The sequence below is a fragment of the Ovis canadensis genome, chromosome 3, assembly GCF_042477335.2.
Source record: "Ovis canadensis isolate MfBH-ARS-UI-01 breed Bighorn chromosome 3, ARS-UI_OviCan_v2, whole genome shotgun sequence".
In the NCBI taxonomy this organism is placed as follows: Eukaryota; Metazoa; Chordata; class Mammalia; order Artiodactyla; family Bovidae; genus Ovis; species Ovis canadensis.
Window position 1 is genome coordinate 93711801 of NC_091247.1, and position 16667 is coordinate 93728467.

Below are 16667 nucleotides of genomic sequence, written 5' to 3' on the forward strand. Positions count from 1 at the left end.
AATTTTGAAGTATCTGATCTTGGGAAGGAAAGATAGACTTAGAAAGAAGCAAACAGCTAACGTGAATTCCATTCTAACCATTCCTACCTCTGTGTACATGTTTGCCTGTGTGTTAGCGTGTGTACTTTGCGGTGTGGGGGGTATATGTGCATTTCAGCATATATATGTCTCTTGGGCATGAGTGTGTAAATATGTTCTTTCCTGTGTCAGTGATTGTATGAGTTTGACATGTGTGTCTATTTGTGTTTATTCATCCCTCACATCTTTTATTCAAATTGGACTTAAAATATCAGGACTGGTGTCTGCCTTGCTGGCTTTTTTGATAGTGGTTAAAACCCTGAAAGCTCTGCTACTCTGTATCTTAACCCATCTGAACCTCTTTTCCCCTCTCTGGCTGCAGAAGATCCTTCTGGTAAGTTGGTCAGACAGAGACTCTGTAGACTCAGCGTCGCTCTGGTGTCCACTAGTGCTGTGTGTCTGGGTACCACATTCTGGCCACACAGACGATGTTAGGGCCATATTTCCAGAATGCGTTGAAACTCTGAGAACCTCACTTCACCCTCTCCCCACTGTACCTGTTCAGGTTCCATTGGCCTGCCTCCAGCCTGAGTCACCCTTAATAACCTAGAGCTGGATGGGCTAGGCATTGGTTTAAAGGGAGCACCAGCATCCCCAGAAACTCATGATGGAATTCAGTTCATTTTGTAGAATCAGAGCAGGCTCCTGGGAGATCCCTTAGTTGACCGCCTCATACAGGGGAGAAAAGCAGGCCCTAGAATGGGCTTTCCTGACACCTTGTCCAGTGCCCTTCCCGTGGTACTGGGTGAGCTTTACTGGTACCAACAGCACAGACCCAGGGCCTGGGCCTGGGTAAGATTTTGGTGGAGTTCCAGGGAGAGTGACGATCCTACCTTCAGGGAGCTTGCTGACTCCCTGTGCAATGGGACACCTGGACAGGACACAGCTGAAGGAGCATTCTAGACACAAGAGCCAAGAGGGCCTGCAGACACGCCACGTGCAGGAGGAGTTAAAAATGGGGTGACACTAGTGTGTGCCCCAACATACCCACCCACCTCTACCCACAAATATAGACATGTGAAGGGGCAGAGAATGTGTTGTCCCAAACTTCCTTTCTTCTCACCTCGTTTCCCCCATCTAGCACTGTATATCTTTTTAATAATGGGCACTTAGCATTTGTTGAATTTCAGGGGCTCTGCCCTGATTTGACCTTAGGGGAGGCTAAGTTCTAATTTTGGAAGCTTTTATTTTTTGCTGGAGTCTGGAGGTTGGGGATCAGAATAGTTCTTTGGTGTCTTAAGTTTTCCTGGGTCTACTGTAATTTTTTAATAAATAATATTTTACTGACATTTCCTCCCAAGGAGTTATCCAACATATGGTCTGAGTTTAGCCTCAGTATACTCCTGGAATGCAGGGGGGACTGTGATGAAGAGCCCACTTCACAGAAAGGAAAAGGAAGGCCCCAGGAGCTTAACAGAAGCACATGGTAAAGGTGGGGCAGAGCCAGGGTGAGAGCCTCTGCTTCTCAACACCAAGCAGGTGTGAAGACCTTTTTCCTGACTGTGCAGTCGGCTCCTAAAGAGGCAGGGAATTCCAGTTCTTTGCTCTTCTGAACTCACCCAGCAGGAGAGATTTGTGGTCCAGGCCAGCCCATCACCCTTGCTTGGTGTTCATCCAGAAGAACCTTGCTTGGCAAGTTCTGTTTCTGAAACTGTTTCTTGTTTTCTACCCACTCAGGAGGAGGAGTTCATTGATTGGTGGAGCAAATTCTTTGCCTCCATTGGGGAGAGCGAAAAGTGTGGGTCCTACCTAGAGAAGGACTTTGATACTCTAAAGGTAAGCCCTCTCCTCAATGTCCTCTTCAGTCCAGTGGTCCCTGGGCACCAGGAGTTGCAACCAAAAGATAATATACATCTATACATATATGTTTATGGGTGACAAGATGCCTGGGATCTGCTTAACTTTCTTAAATGCTTTAGAAAAGTAAGGATGAGTTATTTAGATGATGTGGGTTGCCCTCTGATAGATTTTAAAAATATTAAAAATGATCAAAATTGCAAAATATTGAATTATTAAAGCTTGAAGATGAGTACTCAGGGGTTTGTTATACCCTGGGGTTTGTTATTTCATCTCTTTTAAAGTTATTTGAACTTTTTTTATTATAAAAATTTTCCATGAAAATGAAAAGGAAAGTCAATGTGAGAATGTGAGAATGTACCTCTGACTCCCCCACCTCTGCAATTGGGATAGAAATTACCCAGCACATATAAAAATATGGTAAACTCTGTTTCTGTGGAAAAAAAAAAACCCAGAGCCTCAAGAACAACACAAAACCAGGAGTGAGTCAGCCAAATTCTGGTATTTTGAGGAAATTCCACAAATATGGTTATACTTTTTAAAAGCAGACTCCTATTAAAAAAGATAACCAGAGGTGACTCAAAACTGCTCCTTGAAGAAAGTTATACAGTGTCCTGGAAGAGGTTTCCGGGTAAAATTCAGGATGCTCAGTTACACTGAATTTCAGATAGATAATGAATAATAGTTTATTCGAATCTGAAAAAAAATATTGAATTCAAAATTCAAATTTAACTGGGTGTCCTGTATTTTCACTTGCTAAGCCTGGCAGCCCTTCCTAGAGAACAAGAGGGGCAAAGGTTGTCAGATGCGTGAGAAAACCCCAAGGAGCTCCCTAAAGGGGACTGGATGAAGGGAGCTTGAGGGTCATTGAAGTGGTGGGTGGTCACTCTGGAAGGCCATCTCACAGGGTGGCAAGGGCTGCCTCTGGCACACTGGAGGCCCCTGTGTGATTGTACCTGGAGACCTGGAGGGGCAGAGATGAGCCTCCGGGCACCAGCGGTCAGAAGGCTCAGGCCTTCCCAGGCCGCAAGTCCTTTGTTGACTTGGTAGGTGGGTGAATGAGGCTGGGCAAAGAGACAGAACTATTTGTGTACCAGGAAGAAGGCCCGACACATTAAGTCTGGCATGTGGTCCTGTGGCCTTGCCAAAAGAATGAGAAAAGCTATGTAAGAATGAGGACTCCTGCCAGGGTGGCCCATGGCCCAGGCACCCTCACGGGTTCCTTAGACGCCGGATGCTGAACTGGCACCCGGCCCACCTCTCTGAGGAGAGGAGATCTGAGGAGATCTCTGAGGAGACCTCTGGCAGTTTCCAAGTGAAAATGGGTTATTTAAAAACAAAATGCATTCAACCTGTTTCTGGGGAGGAAGCAGACCTGGAAGAAACATTGATCCTTTAGGGATTGTTAACCACCACCACCAATATGGGTCTTTGAAAAATAGCATTGTAGCATTATGGAGAGAATGGAGTACACGGTGGGTAAGGGAAACAAATCATATTTTGGAAATCACTTATCATAGAGGGGAAAAGACAACTCATGGTCTCAATAGGGAAAGATAGAAAACAAAAGATACAGCAAGAAGGCATAGAAGAAACTAAATCATATAAAAACACAACAGAAAAAGAATAAATGCTAGCTTTCCTATAAATAAAAATGGGCTACACTCTTTTACTAAGTGATAAGGACTCTTAGACTACAGCAAAAGTAAAATTTCATTATACTACCTTTCAAAGACACTTCTAAGACAATACAGTTTAGAATGGCTAAAAAAGCAAATGTTTTGGCAAACAAAATAAGTGCAAAGAAAGGGGAAACAAATTGAAACTAAAGTCAAAAGCAAAGGAAGCAAAATGGAGTGTTTTGTATAAATAAAAGATGTACATCTTAGTGCAAAAATTCCAAATGTTAATGTATGGAACAGTAAAGCTTAGAAATCCTTAAAGCACAAGTGGATAGGAATATATAAAGTAATAAATGTGAAAGTACGAAATTGCAGAAATTAAAGTTGCAGTAGGATTTTAATGTACCTTTTTCTTAGATGAAATAGGCAATCAATAAATAAGGAAATGAAAGATATGAATAACAAGGCAAACACTTTCTAAGCTACATCGAGTAGCTTTAAAATAGAGACTAAAAATAATTAAAAATTAGAAAATACATTTTTCCTAATGCTCAGAGAACACTTACAAAACTTGATCACATATTAGTTTAGTAATAAGTTACCCCAAACAGAAATCATACAAGGCAGCTTTAAATGCACTAAAATGAGAAATTAATAACAAAAGTTTAAACAAAAAGACCAACCACTTGGAAATTTAAAAAATATTTTATTGGGACTTCCAGTATGAACATGCCTGCATAAGTCAGCGTTTTTCCCTTTTTCTTTTGGAAATCATTCAAACCCACAAACTTCATTTTCAGTAAAAGTTGGAAACAAATAAAACCCGCAGACTCCAAAATACATGTAAGGGCTGTCCAAAGGCAACTGAGATTGGGTAAAAGCCACTCGGCCGTAAATGAAGAGAAGATGCACGAAAATGATGAAAGGTCACGGTGGTAGCAGACTTCAGAAACCCTCATACTTCCTAATGAAAGAATGCTGATAATTACTTAAGACAGACTTTGTGGACTCATGGGGACTTATTATCTGTTCTCTTTACTTTTGTGTGTGCTTGAAACTTTTCATGACAGTGAAAAATATAAAACATAAAAATTATATTCTTTGCTCACAATAATGGACATGGGAAATTTGGAGACAGGTTCAGGCTGGTGGCAAAAGCCTCTTAGATCTGGTTGGGTTCAGAGAAATAAAGAAGGTGGAGTTACACAAGAATCGCATGGATGAGCCATATTTATAGGGAACAGCCTGCCTCTGTTGTGGGAACTAAGGAAATAACTGGTCAAGAAAATTCAGCCCATTTAGTGACAAGCAATAAGAAAAGAAATAGTACAGAATTATTTTAAAAATCTAAGGAAAAAAGGAAAGAAACTGTAAAACAAAACTTAACCAAAAGAAGAGGATATATACCCACCAGTAAAGGTTCTCCAAGGAGCAGATGAGATGAAAGAGTTCGCTGTGAACTTTTTAGAAACAGGGCAGTGCGAATGCAAGCAGAAATGAAAGAACTCAAGGGATGAGGAGATGAGAAGAGGTGAAACGTGAGCAAGTAGGATCCAGGAAAGAAGAAAACTTGAAGTTGGAAGGAGCATGGCGCAGAATGGCCGCGTTGGAAAACACAGGAAGGGGCGCAGGGGACAGAATGACATGGAAGTAAGTAATTATAAAAGGATGCCGAGAAAGTGACAGATATTAGTAGTCAGGGAAAGGATATCCAACATTTGCATAATTGGAGTCTCTGAGGAGGACAGCCAAAACAATGAAAGTAAGCAAACAGGTAATAGTTTAATAAAACTTCACCAGAACTGAAAGAATACTCGAATCTGCACACTAGAAGTTCTGCTATGTCAGAACGTCAGAAAAGATTGACCCAGACTGGTCAACTCTGGGACATATTTCCAGTGTAGTTACTGAACTTTAGAGATAAAGAAAAAAACCTTTGAATAGCCGTATCTTCTCCCTCCATAAAAATTTAAAGAATTAAGAAAAGGAAATAAATCAAAGTGGCTTCACTTTCTCTATGGCATTTAATTCTCAAAGACGACAAAGCACCATGTGTCAGATCATCAGGAAAATAAAAGGTGACCCAGAGGTTTGACATTCCGGCAAGCTGCCCTTCATGCATAGCTGCTAGACACACAGGTATGCACATTGAGGAGCCAGGTAGCACGGCTCCCAGGAGCCTGTTTCGAGGGACTCCTAGGGGATGAATTGGAATAAAGGATGAAAGAGGATGGGACAGAGTAAGGACACTGATAGTCGTATTATAGACATAGGAGAATTGACAGATATTATTTAAAACTGCAAATCACGAAATGTGGAAATAACCTCAGTGTCCATTGACTGATGAATGGATAAACGAAATATGATATATACACACAACGGAATATTATTCAGCCTTAAAAAGGAAGGAAATTCTGACACATGCTACAACATGGGTGAGTCTCTAAGACATTGTGTTCAGTGAAATGAGCTAGTTGCAGAAGGACAAGCATTGTATAATTCCACTCTAGAATACCAGAGTAATTATTATTAAGAGTGTTATTAGCCTGATTGAACCTGGTGGCTTGAAAATAGAGACACCCCTATGGCACATTTACACAATTGGCATATATACACTACTGCGTATAAAAATAGATAACTAATGAGAACCTACTGTCTAGCACAGGGAACTCCACTCATTATTCTGTGGTGACCTAAATGGGAGGGAAATCTAAAAACGAGGGGATATTTGTATAACTGATTCACTTTGCTACACAGCAGAAACTAACACAATATTGTAAAGCAATTATACTCCATAAAATGAATAAAAGCAATAAAAACTGACCAGGTAATAAGCCATAAGGAAAATCTTAACAAAGTTAAAATATGGAAGCACCACTGACAATGTTTTCTGATTATAAGGCCCTAAAATTAGAAATTAATAACAAGCTCAAAAGTAAAAAAAAAAACTTCTATCTGAAAAATTAAAAAGAAAGCAACTCTCTTCTAACAATTCTTGGTGAAAGAGAATATATTGAAAAAAACTGTGGAATATTTGGGAAGCAATGATAAAACACTGTATGTTAGACCTTAGTGGTTATTAAAGATGTATTCAGAGGAAGCTTATAGCCTTGAAAACTTATGTTAATTAAAACAAAAGGCTGAAAACTAACTATACATTTAACTCTTAATTAAAAAAGTAAAAATGAGACTATTATTATGGAATGCCAAGAAAAGGAAAATGAAAACATTATATATCAAAATAAACGGGGCAATGCTAAGGCAGTAGCAATTTTAAGTGTTTTCCTTGTTGGAAAAGAGGGGCCAAAGTAATTAAAATTTCAACTGAAGAAATTAGAAGGAAAAAAATGCTTAAAATAGTATGAAGAAGAAGATAATAAAACTAGAAGCAGAAATAAGCAACTGGGTGTGGAATCCGCAGATATGGAGGGCTGACTGTCCTGCTGGTCAGTTTCAGATACACCAATTAAGCATGCATATTAAGTGGGTTAATCTCACTATTAGTTATGTACATTTTATCATCTATATTAGAAAACCACTGCTTCATTTAAATCTAAGCACTACTCTAACAAGTAAAAATCATTGGCTGTTGGGAGGAGAGAAATTTGATTCACTGCCATTTGGACATCTTGGGCAGTCAGCATTTTGCTGACTTGTGAATTTTCTAGAGTTCTGTCTTTGATGTTCCAATAAAAAGTTAGTTAACTTTTCATTTATGTGTTTGACTGTGATCTTATTCTCAAGAAATGCACCACTCATGTAGATGATGACTCCTGGGTATTCAGAATATTGGATTAATCAGAAAACCCTGTTTTTCAATGGTGCTGAACAAATGTCTTCCTTCTGTTTTCCCCCCTCTCTGTTGCTCGTCTCATCTCCATGACTTGCATTCTTTTCCTCTCCTTCTCTGCCTCTATTCCTGGTCCCCCCTCTTCCCTCCACCCACCCCCACCAACCTGCCCTCCTCTTGGCGTTTTTTCTCGAAACTGCTTCTGGTCCCCCCGCCGTGTTTCTTTCTGTCCCTTCTGTTATTCGAACTCTGTCATGCTTCCTTTTCCTCTGCTGTCCCTCTTCTTCTCTCTTTCCCTTGTCCCCCTCTCTCGTCCCCACATGTGGCAGGTCTATGACACACCCCTGGAGAAAGTGAAGGCCTTTGAGGGCCTGTCTGACTTTTGTAATACATTCAAGCTCTACCGGGGCAAGACTCAGGAGACTGAAGACCCATCAGTCATTGGGGAGTTTAAGGTAAGTCCTTGAGGACATGTCTCTAGCCCAGGGGTCCCAACTATGGAGTAGCAGCAATGAGTGAAGGAGGGGCAGAAGTACCGTAGGAATATCAGTGATGACCCCAGTGCTGAGATGTGGCTATGTGGGTGATGGAGGTGGTGGGGATGGCGTTGATGCTGCTGATGCAGAATCTGATGGGGGTGATGGGATTGCACTGGGCTTCATAATCACAGTGGTGATGACTCTGACAGACTTGGGAGTAATGGACGTAGTGCTGAGTGTCTTGGTGACAATGATGATGAAAGTGAAAACTGACCCCTCCTTCTTTTCAGGGACTCTTCAAAATTTATCCTCTCCCAGAAGACCCAGCCATCCCCTTGCCCCCGAGGCAGTTCCACCAGCTGGCTTCCCAGGGGCCCCAGGAATGCCTGGTCCGTGTCTACATTATCCGAGCATTTGGCCTGCAGCCCAAGGATCCCAATGGGAAGGTAACATCCCCGGAGCTCTCACCTCCCCTAGAATAAATGGCAGGCTGGGGTATCAAGAGGCTGCAGAATTTGGATATAATCTTTGCCCCAGGGAGTTCACAGTAAGTGGGAAAACAAACATATACAAAATTGAGATGTTACGGTGTTGGAGTTCTATCAAGGCCAAGTGCTCCAGGAGGCCAGAAAAGCCCAAAGGCAGCACCCAACTTTGGGATAATAAGGAAGACTTCCTAGAAGGAATAGAATTCTTAAGGGTTGATGAAGTTTTAATAGGTGGAGAGGGAGAAGAAAACCATAGTTTAGGAGTTAAAAACATTGGGAAAAGTTTGGGAGCAAACTGCTTAGCATAGGTTTAGCACAAGGATAAGGCCTAAGGACAAGGGACCTTAATGGTGTTGGTGGGACTTTCAAGGGTGGGGTGGGAAGGCAAAAAGGAGGGACGGAGCATGATGGGCAGCTGTGCTGGCCTGGCCATGGTGGAGGCTGGAATAGAAGGAAAAATAAATAATCTTGGTCCTGTCTTTATACAAAGTTTTGATGTTTTGTTCATCATGGACTGTTGGTATTGATTTTATTTTATTTATTTATTTTTTGTTTCAAAAATTTTTTTTTTAATTTTTATTTTTACTTTATTTTGCTTTACAGTAGTGTATTGGTTTTCCCATACCAATCAGCCACGGGTGTACATGAGTTGCCAATCCTGAACCCCCCTCCCACCTCCCACCCCATATCATCTCTCTGGATCATCCCCGTGCACCAACCCCAAGCATCCTGTATCCTGTATTGAATATAGACTGGCGATTCGTTTCTTACATGATAGTATACATGTTTCAATGCCATTCTCCCAAATCATCCCACCCTCTCCCTCTCCCACAGAGTCCAAAAATCCATTCTATACATCTGTGTCTCTTTTGCTGTCTTGCATATAGGGTTATCATTACCATCTTTCTAAATTCCATATATATGTGTTAGTATACTGTATTGGTGTTTTTCTTTCTGGCTTACTTCACTCTGTATAATAGGCTCCAGTTTCATCCACCTCATTAGAACTGATTCAAATGTATTCTTTCTAATGGCTGAGTAATACTCTATTGTGTATATGTACCACAGCTTTCTTATCCATTCATCTGCTGATGGACATCTAGGTTGCTTCCATGTCCTGGCTATTATAAACAGTGCTGCGATGAACATTGGGGTACATGTGTCTCTTTCAATTCTGGTTTCCTCGGTGTGTATGCCCAGTAGTGGGATTGCTGGGTCATAAGGCAGTTCTATTTGCAATTTTTTAAGGAATCTCCACACTGTTCTCCATAGTGGCTGTACTAGTTTGCATTCCCTTGTTGGTGTTGATTTTAATTTTTAAAATATCACATTAAAATGTTTATCTTGATTACTAAAGTTTTTGCCCTTCCCTTAAATTTTATGCCTGAGTTGGGCACTGCCCTGACTTACTCTAATCCTGACTGTTGGTGAAGGAGTGGGACTGAGGGAGAGCCTGAGTCTGGAGCTGCAGGGAAATGGGGGCAGGGGCAGAGTGTTGTTGGGAAGAGAGAGAAAGAGGAAGAGTTGGGGCAGAGTGAGGGGCGGTGGGGTTCAGACGTGCAAGCTAGGGTCTTCGCGTGTCCCTTTAGACAGGTGCAGGCCTAGCCTGTGTCCTGGGTTGTGGGAGGGCCCTGGTGTCCCATCCCTGCGGCCCTGCTCTTCAAGGCGAGAAAAGCTCCATTGCCCTGCTGGGAGATCACAGAGTCGGATGGAGCAGTCCCAGCCAGGCACCATCCACGGCCTCCGAGATGTGGTTGTGGTCAAGTTCCTACACCTCAGGCCTTCCTGGTGCCGAGACTGACCCAAGCGCTCTGGCCCTGGCTGCTTCCGAGGCTAGTTGAGGGAATGCCGCTGCTCGTAGGAGGCTGGGTTGGGCTGAAAACATCCAGCCATTTCTCTCCCTTTCTATCGGCTGAGGCAGAGGTCACAGACAGGACCCCAGCCTGGCCCCGTCACATATGTCACTCAAACTGGTGTGTTTTTTGGGGTATGAGCCTGGACCCCACTCACCCTGTCCTAAGGGGGGAGTGGACTGGGAGTGTGGAGGACTTGGGCACCCCATTTCCACTGCTGGAGCAGAGGCTCGAAGCGCGTGTTGGGGTGGTGTGCACGATGGGGCTGCTGGCCTGGCAAGTGGCAGCTGCTTCTTGTTTTTATTATTTTATTGTATATTCTTTTATTTATGTGATGTTAATGAACCTTTAGTCTATAGTAATAGAAATTAGTTATAAACTGGAATCAAGATAGATGGGAGAAACATTAACAACCTCAGATATCCAGATGACACCACTCTAATCACAGGAAATGAAGAGGAATTAAAGAACCTCTTGATGAGGGTGAAAGAGGAGAGTGAAAGACCTGGCTTAAGACAACGTTAAAAAAACGAAGACCATGGCATCTGGCCCCAGTACTGCAGAAAAGGTGGAAGTAATGACAGATTCCCTTTTCTTGGGCTCCAAAATCACTGCGGACAGTGACTGCAGCCGTGAAATCAGAAGGCAATTGCTTCTTGGCAGGAAAGCAACGACAAACCCAGACAGCGTGTTGAAAAACAGACATTACTCTGCTGACAATGGTCTGTATAGTCAAGGCTATGGTTTTCTCAGTGGTCACGTATGGATTGTGAGAGCTGGACAGTAAAGAAGGCAGAATGCCAAAGAACCGATGCCTTTGAACTGTGTGGTGCTGGAGAAGACTCTTGAGAGTCCCTTGGACAGCAAGGAGGTCCAACCAGTCAATCTTAAGGGAGATAAACCCTGAATATGCAATGGAAGGACTGATGCTGAAGCTTCAGCTTCAGTATTTTGGTCATCTGATGCAAACAGACGACTCATTGGAAAAGTCCCTGATACTGGGAAAGATTGAGGGCAGAAGCAGAAGAGGGCATCAGAGAATGAGATGGCTGGATGGCATCTCTGATGCAATGAACATGAACTTGGGCAAACTCTGGGAGACAGGGAGGGACAGGGAGGCCTGGCGTGCTGCAGTCTGTGGGGCCACAGGAGTTGGAAACGACTAGTAGAAACAACAATAGAAACTAGAATGGTGGTTGCTCATGGGGTAAAGAGTGATTCAGTGGAGGAATGAGGAAGCTTTCTGGGGTGACTAAAATGTTCTGTATTTTGAGTCATGTATTGGTTTGTTGGTTACGCAGATACACACACACACATATATATATGCTCTGAATATACTATATATATATCAACTATGAAATATTATTTCACTAATGCATATGTATATATACTATGCATATATGTGATATATATGTATATGTTACAATGTATATGTGTATATACTATGTGTATATAATATGAATTTATATACTACATATGGGCTTCCCTGGTGGCTCAGATAGTAAAGAGTACTACTACATATACATTCGTCAAAACTCATCTAACTATATGTTAAGATTGACATATATTATTGATATAACTTTTACTGTAATTTAAAAAATGAGGGGAAAATACTTAGGCTAAGGGCATGGTTTTAGAAAAGGTAGAGGAACCAGAGATCAAATTACCAACATCTAGATCATTGAAAAAGCAAGAGAGCTCCAGAGAAACATCTATTTCTGCTTTATTGGCCACGCCAAAGCCTTTGACTGTGTGGATCACAATAAACTGTGGAAAATTCTTCAAGAGATAGGAATACCAGACCACCTGACCTGCCTCTTGAGAAACCTGTATGCAGGTCAGGAAGCAACAGTTAGAACTGGACATGGAACAATAGACTGGTTCCAAATAGGAAAAGGAGTACGTCAAGGCTGTATATTGTCACCCTGCTTATTTAACTGATATGCAGAGTACATCATGAGAAACACTGGGCTGGAAGAAGCAGAAGCTGGAATCAAGATTGCCGGGAGAAATATCAATAACCTCAGATATGCAGATGATACCACCCTTATGGCAGAAAGTGAAGAGGAACTAAAAAGCCTCTTGATGAAAGTGAAAATGGAGAGTGAAAAAGTTGGCTTAAAGCTCAATGTTCAGAAAACGAAGATCATGGCATCTGGTCCCATCACTTCATGGGAAATAGATGGGGAAACAGTGGAAACAGTGGCTGACTTTATTTTTGGGGGCTCCAAAATCATTGCAGATGGTGATTGCAGCCATGAAGTTAAAAGACACTTACTCCTTGGAAGGAAAGTTATGACCAACCTAGACAGCATATTTAAAAGCAGAGACATTACTTTGCCAAAAAGGTCCATCTAGTCAAGGCTATGGTTTTTCCAGTGGTCACGTATGGATGTGAGAGTTGGACTGTGAAGAAAGCTGAGTGCTGAAGAATTGACGCTTTTGAAGTGTGGTGTTGGAGAAGACTCTTGAGAGTCCCTTGGACTGCAGGGAGATCCAACCAGTCCATTCTAAAGGAGATCAGCCCTGGGTGTTCTTTGGAAGGCCTGATGTTGAAGCTGAAACTCCATTATTTTGGCCACCTCATGGGAAGAGTTGACTCACTGGAAAAGCCTCTGATGCTGGGAGAGATTGGGGGCAGGAGGAGAAGGGGACGACCGAGGATGAGATGGCTGGATGGCATCAATGACTCGATGGACGTGAGTTTGAGTGAACAACAGGAGTTGGTGGGGGATAGGGAGGCCTGGTGTGCTGCGATTCATAGGGTCGCAAAGAGTCGGACACGACTGAGCGACTGAACTGAACTGAACTGAAGGGCCTGGACTTCGTTTCACTTTCTGGGGCTGAATGTGGTTGGCAGCTCACCGGTTGCGGGCATGGAGGCTGGGCAGAGAATGAAAAGGTGAATGAGAGCACAACAGAGCTGGGAGTGAGGGAGGGATTTCATAGCTATCCCGAGTATGAAACTTGAGGGACAGGCAAAGCTGTCCAGGAAGGCTGTTTAGGAATTCTCTCTGTTGGAAGTCGTGAGAAGACTCTGGTCATCCCCTTCAAGAAAACCTAAAGAGCTCTGTTATTCTTCTTGGCTTTCAGCATAGAGTGGTGTTCTTTTGAAAGTGTCACCATAGTAAGGCTAGCCATCAGAGGACTCAGATTCCTAAGGGTTTCAGGAGGCATACCCAGGGGAATCCAACTCTCTTGGGCCCCTGACCCCTTTGGGAGCAAAGCAGTGAAGGAGTCTCAGAGATGTGTTGGGAAGGTGACTTCACTGAAGTGTTTCCTTCTCTTCCTGCAGTGTGATCCTTACGTCAAGATCTCCATAGGGAAGAAATCGGTGAGTGACCAGGACAACTATATCCCTTGTACTCTGGAGCCTGTATTTGGAAAGTAAGTTGGAGTGGCTTGGGGCTTGGGGTGGAGGTGCCAGTCTGAAATAACCCACAGCCCAGTGGGAGAGATGTGGCTGCTGCTGGGAAGTCCCCGTCTCCTAGAGCAAAGCTTTGTTCCCTAAATCTTGCATGTCTGTGGGGGTGTAACCTCAGCTAGCTCTTCCTTAAGTCCTTGCAGAAGCTCCTAGTTAAACAGTTACCTTGAAGATCAGAAATTTAAATGGAAAGCCAGAGCATACATCTGCTCCTTATTCTCTTTTTTTTTCAGATCAACTTTTACTTTGGAATAATTTTAGATTTACAGGAAAATCGCAAAGACAGTAAAGTTTTCGTATACCTATCACTCAATTTCCCTCACCATTAACATCTTACCTAACATGTATCAAAAGTAAGAAATTGATATTATTGCATTACTATCAACTAAACTAGCCTTTATTAGGATTTTGCCGATTTCCCCATGAATGTCCTGTTACTGTTTTAGGATCTAGATCAGGATTCCTGTTACATCTAGTAATTATTTTCTTTTATTATTCCTGGTTTGTTTGTGGCAGATAGTAAAAGGACATGGACTTAAGGGAGTGAAATACTTCCTAAAGTCTAAGAATGAGGAAGGAAGAAGCAGTGCTTGTTGCAGAGACTAGCTCCCAGGCATTCTGACCTGCTTGCTATTTGGATGCGAGCTTATTTTAGTCAAGGGGCGTCCCTGGTGGCTCGGCAGTAAAGAACCCACCTGCCAATGCAGGGGATGGGTTTGATCCCTGGGTTGGGAAGATCCCCTGGAGAAGGAAATGGCAACCTACTCCAGCATTCTTGCCTGGGAAGTCCCAGGTATAGAAGAGAGAATCTTGAGACAGGTTGGCAGCTATTTCTCTAGTGCCTGTTGGAGAAGGCATGTACTGATATTGTCAAGCAGCACACTGGATTTATGAACCAGTGTCATGCCTTTTTTGGAGGGGAAACGGCCCTGGCCAGTGATGAGTCACCGCCTAGCTGGAACTGGAGGGCAGGGCTGCGGGGAGGATGGCAGGTGTGAGAGAGGAACCCTGTTTGGTGCGCGTGGCTGGCATGGGGCCCCAGGCGGAGGGGACCACACAGGGCCCAGGGCAAGGTGGGAGCGTGAGTGTAGAACACGCCTCTTCCTCGCTGTTTGCCATCTGCCCCCAGATCATGATCACCTGCTCTGTGGTTCAAGCCTCCCAAGTCCACAGCAGAAGCTCTTTGTTTCTATCACCCACGTGTTGACCAGCCCTAGGCATGGGACGTAATCAAAGACAACTCTGATTTTGTCTACCAGTTTCCTATAAACATCTGTTCTATGAGGTGATCTTCCTCCCTCCCTGAGTGGAAACCATGGCAGGCAGGCCACTTTCCCACTCGGGTTCAGACAGTCCACTTTGCTAGAAACCCACTGTCTCAAGGTGGTAACCAGAACGCTCATTCGTGTGCTGTCAAGAGCACGTGAGATGGCCGGAGGGTCCACCTTGGGCATAGCATGTACACCTTGGGCAGAGGTATGCAGAGGGGAGGAGGGGCTTTGCCCAGTTGCCTCCCCCTCTAGCTGCCCTCACCATTCTTGCAGGGCCAGGACCAGGGAGCATGTGGGAGAGGAGGGGCCCATCTCAAGCGCAAACTTTGCTCATCTGACACCCTTTAGGTGGCAGGTGTTTGCTTTCCTGTGGGTGCTTTCCAGAGCCCTCCTACCCCCACCAAGCCCTCCCAACATAGCTCCTGAGATGTGGCAGGTGCTGTGTCCCTTTAGCTGGCATCTCCCTCTCATCCACCCACCCATTCTCAGATGCATCTCCCCACAGCTTCTCGCTGTCAGAGCCCCACAACCCATGGGGTGGGCTTCAGGCAGCCCCCTACGCTGCAGCTCTGTGCCCAGTCAGGACAGGCGCACAGCTCCTCCCAAACACACTGCACCTCCTCTCTGCCACTAGCTGCCTGCACTTCGTCAAGCACAACTCAGGTGCCAGGCTGTGTCTCCCTCCTGAAGGGAACTCATTTCAGAGAAGGGACAGCACTTCCACACTTGATCTCCGTGGGAGGTGCGGCTCTCAGAGCACAGCAGGGCTCTCTCCAAAGAAGTCTCTGCACAGGTCCTGTTTCCATCCCACTCCAGAAGCAGTGGAGAATCCCCAGGAGTCCTGAAAGTGGACCCCGGGCCACGCCCTTGGTAAATTCCAGAGCTCTGGTACCTCGCTCTGGAGTTTCACATCTTATCTCTAGGTGTCCTGGTGGAAACTTCATTAAAATTTTATTTATTTATGTGGGTGCATCATAATCTTCCTTGCATCATGCAGGATCTTTCCTTGAGGCATGCTTACTCTCTAGTTATGGTGTGTGGGCTTTAGGAGTTACAGCACACGAGCTTAGTTGCTCCACCGCATGTGGGATCTTAGTTCCCTAACCAGGGATGGAAGTCGAGTCCTTTGCATTGCAAGGCGGATTCTTAACCACTGAACCACCAGGAAAGTCCCCGGAAACTTCATTTTTAACCTTGTGAATGAGCCCAGTTCATTCGTCCATTCTGTGATCCATCTGGCAGGCATCTGCTGATTATTTGGAAAAACCACACACACACACACACACACACACACACACACACACTGAGACAAGCCCCACATCGGGAGTGCATGCGTGATGTGCTGCAAGAGCGGTGGAAGGTCTGAGGAGGGTGGACTGCAGGCCGGTCCTGCAAGAGGACGAGGCCAGGGGTGGCTTTCCAGCCTGTGCACCAGCCTGGCCACCCCCTCGAGGTCCTGCTGTGTCCAGTGACCTCTGAGAGCTAGTGTTGTCGGGATGACCCCCTCCTTCCTCGCAGGATGTTCGAGCTGACCTGCACTCTGCCTCTGGAGAAGGACCTGAAGGTCACCCTCTATGACTATGACCTCCTCTCCAAGGATGAAAAGATTGGGGAGACGGTCATTGACCTGGAGAACAGGCTACTGTCCAAGTTCGGGGCCCGCTGTGGACTCCCCCAGACCTACTGTGTGTAAGTGCACGGTGCTGGCTGCTTCTCTGACTGTGGGCCGAGCACTGACTGTGTACCGGCCTGATCCTAGCCCGGCACAGACGCTTCCTCATCTCAGCCCAGGTCTCATCCCCACTCCGCAGATATGGACACTGAGGCCCAGGTTTGTAAGTGGTGGGGTTAGGATTTGAAGCTGC

At 44.4% G+C, this 16667-nt stretch overlaps 1 protein-coding gene across 31 annotated transcripts in view; it reads left to right on the plus strand.

The window, feature by feature from the left end:
- DYSF (dysferlin) overlaps positions 1-16667 on the plus strand; it is a 227982-nt gene that overhangs the window by 189538 nt on the left and 21777 nt on the right. For all 31 annotated transcript variants that reach the window (XM_069583650.1, XM_069583666.1, XM_069583664.1 and 28 more), the window contains 5 exons: positions 1756-1854; positions 7617-7742; positions 8057-8212; positions 13403-13494; positions 16321-16491. In XM_069583650.1, the coding sequence (XP_069439751.1) occupies positions 1756-1854; positions 7617-7742; positions 8057-8212; positions 13403-13494; positions 16321-16491 (644 nt within the window). The remainder of the gene's footprint in view (positions 1-1755; positions 1855-7616; positions 7743-8056; positions 8213-13402; positions 13495-16320; positions 16492-16667) is intronic.